This window comes from Callorhinus ursinus, unplaced genomic scaffold (genome assembly GCF_003265705.2).
Source record: "Callorhinus ursinus isolate GAN/ISIS: 27379988/994484 unplaced genomic scaffold, GSC_fseal_2.0 scaffold3657, whole genome shotgun sequence".
NCBI classification, from domain to species: Eukaryota; Metazoa; Chordata; class Mammalia; order Carnivora; family Otariidae; genus Callorhinus; species Callorhinus ursinus.
Genome location: NW_027400711.1, coordinates 1 through 2,994, shown reverse-complemented (window position 1 = coordinate 2,994; position 2,994 = coordinate 1). Strand labels below are relative to the sequence as shown.

The following is a 2,994-nucleotide window of genomic DNA, read 5'->3' as shown; positions in this document are numbered from 1 at the left end:
AAAATGACATTCCAGGAGACTTTATTTTTTTATGATTTATTTTTTGAGAGAGAGAGTGAAGGGGGGGGACAGAGAGGGGGGAGAGAATCTTAAGCAGACTCTGCACTCAGTGCGGAGCCTGAAGGGGGGCTGGATATCATGACATTGAGATCATGACCTGAGCTGAAATCAAGAGTTGGAGGCTTAACCAACTGAGCCACCCAAGCACCCCTCCAGGAGAATTTAAAAATAAGCTTTTGAAGTTGACTCAAAATTCTATTCTAAACACACTGGCTATAGGGTTAACAAGTCTGGAAAGCCATTATGACATACAGACATAATTATTTCAAATACTCTATTCCTAAGCTAGCAAGAAAAAAAAACTAAAGCATCCTTCAGGGTCCTATTTTTTTCAAAGATTTTATTTATTTATTAGAGAGAGAGAGATAGTGAGAGCAGGAACACAAGCAGGGGGAGTGGGAGAGGGAGAAGCAGGCTTCCAGCGGAGCAGGGAGTCCGATGCCGGACTTGATCCCAGGACTCTGGGATCATGACCTGAGCTGAAGGCAGCCGCTTAATGACTGAGCCACCCAGGCCCCCCCAGGGTCATAGTTTTAACTGTGCAATTGGGAAACTCACTTGAAGTTTCTGTCCTGGGGAATAACCATCGGTACTTAGTAGTCATAAATATTAAATATGCGTTAATTTGGGAAAAAATAGATATTGATGAAGGTTTGTATATCATGATAGGTTACTACTATTCTCTACCATTAGTAATATCACTTGCACGCTCACTGCATGGAATACTGGGCAGAGTGGGGAAAACGCTGAATTCTACTTTTCTCAGATGAGATAGGACTTTTACATTGGTAGCATTTTATGTAACAAAATAGACTAAAATCTTTGCTTATCTTAATGTTTCATCTTAAGAGTTAAAATATCTTGGATTTGCTTCAAAATAATGAGGGAGTACAATATGTATGTTGAATGAAGATGGCCTTGTGTTGATCGTTATTGCCATTGGGTGATGAGTATATGAAGAGTCAATAAATACTCTCTACTTTTGTTTAAGTTTGAAATTTTTGCATAATAAATTTCTTTAAAACAGTACATACAACTGTAAAACTTTAGTAAAACTAAAATTTCGGGCTCTTATATAAGTGCATTTTCAAATAGCAATGTATACATATTCTACATATATAGAGAAAAATATATCATTATATATATTTCTATATATATTTCTCTTATACATATTTCTCTCTCTATATATTTCTCTATGTATACAATTGGCCTCCAAGTCCGCTCTATTGCAGTGACAGCCACTCACTGGGATGGGGGGGCCAATGCAGAAGTAAACTACTACTTCAGGAGCACTTCTCAGAGTACAGGGAATTTATAGAAATTTATATAGGAGTTTCGAAGAACAATATTTATATTCTAGAGATAGTCTAGAGAAAAATTGGATTCAAAAGGAAAACATCAGACTGCGGTACCACATGGGGCCCCTGGGCGCCGCTGTCGGCCAGTACAGGGCAAGTGCTGTCGCCCGGGATTCCTCAGCCTCAAGCCTGGGTTTTCCTGCTCAGTCACCAACACAAACGGAAGGAAACCCGCTCACACACTGAGGCTCCTGGCTGCGCAGGCTTTGCCCAACATACACAGATTTACAGCTCCGCCTGTCATGGTCGGAATGTTCTTCCAGTGATCCCGTGGATTGCAGTTTCTTCAGCTTTCTGGAAAGACTAGGACCCAGCGAGAGCTAGAGCACGCTATGGGAGGGAGCTGCGTTCAGAGGCGCCCCGCCAGCAGGCTGCAGGTACTGTTTTCCTTCCTGCTACCTTTGTTCTACCCCGCGCTCTGCGAGCCGATCCACTACTCCATTCCTGAGGAACTGGCCAAGGGCTCGGTGGTGGGGAATCTCGCCAAGGATCTCGGGCTCAGCGTCCTGGATGTGTCGGCTCGGAAGCTGCGAGTTAGCACAGAGAAGCTGCTTTTCAGTGTAGATGCGGAGAGCGGGGACTTACTGGTGAAGGACCGAATAGACCGTGAGCAGATATGCAAAGAGAGAAGAAGATGTGAGTTGCAGTTGGAAGCCGTGGTGGAAAATCCTTTAAATATTTTTCATATCATTGTGGTTGTTGAGGATATTAATGATCATGCTCCTCAGTTCCATAAAGATGAAATAAATTTAGAAATCAGTGAATCTGTATCTGAAGGTGCACGAATATCCCTTGACCCTGCCACTGACCCTGATATAAACATGAACTCAGTTAAAGATTATCAGATAAATCCTAACCCTTATTTCTCATTAATGATTAGAGTTAATTCCGATGGTGGTAAATACCCAGAGTTATCTTTGGAGAAGCTCCTAGACCGGGAAGAGCAGCGTTCTCATCGCTTGATATTGACTGCCTTGGACGGGGGAGACCCACCACGAAGTGCCACCACTCAAATAGAAATCTTTGTCAGGGATGCCAATGACAACTTCCCGGTGTTCAGCAAAGATGAATATAGAGTCAGTGTTAGTGAAAATCTGCCCCCCGGATCCTCCGTGTTGCAGGTGACAGCCACTGACAAAGACGAAGGGGTCAATGCAGAAGTAAACTACTACTTCAGGAGTACTGCTCAGAGTACAAGGCACATGTTCTCACTGGATGAGAAAACAGGTATGATTAAGAATAACCAGTCATTGGATTTTGAGGATACAGAAAGATACACCATGGAAGTGGAAGCAAGGGATGGAGGTGGTCTCTCTACCCAATGTAAAGTAATCATAGAAATCCTAGATGAAAACGACAACAACCCCGAAATAATCATCACTTCTCTCTCTGATGAAATTTTGGAAGATACTCTTCCAGGAATGGTGGTGGTTCTCTTCAAAACCCGGGACAAGGATTTCAGAGAAAATGGAGAAGTTGTCTGTAACATAGGAAGGGATATTCCTTTCAAGATTTATTCCTCTTCTAAGAATTACTACAAGCTGGTGACAGATGGACCCCTAGACCGAGAACAGAC

At 42.7% G+C, this 2,994-nt stretch overlaps 1 protein-coding gene across 1 annotated transcript; it reads left to right on the top strand.

The window, feature by feature from the left end:
- Positions 1-1,455: 1,455 nt before the first annotated feature.
- LOC112818064 (protocadherin gamma-B6-like) lies at positions 1,456-2,989 on the top strand (the record flags this gene model as incomplete). Its single annotated transcript, XM_025865313.2, has 1 exon — positions 1,456-2,989. A coding segment is annotated over exon 1 (1,239 nt), but the record flags the coding sequence as incomplete, so codon positions are not given.
- Between the last annotated feature and the right edge of the window lie 5 nt (positions 2,990-2,994).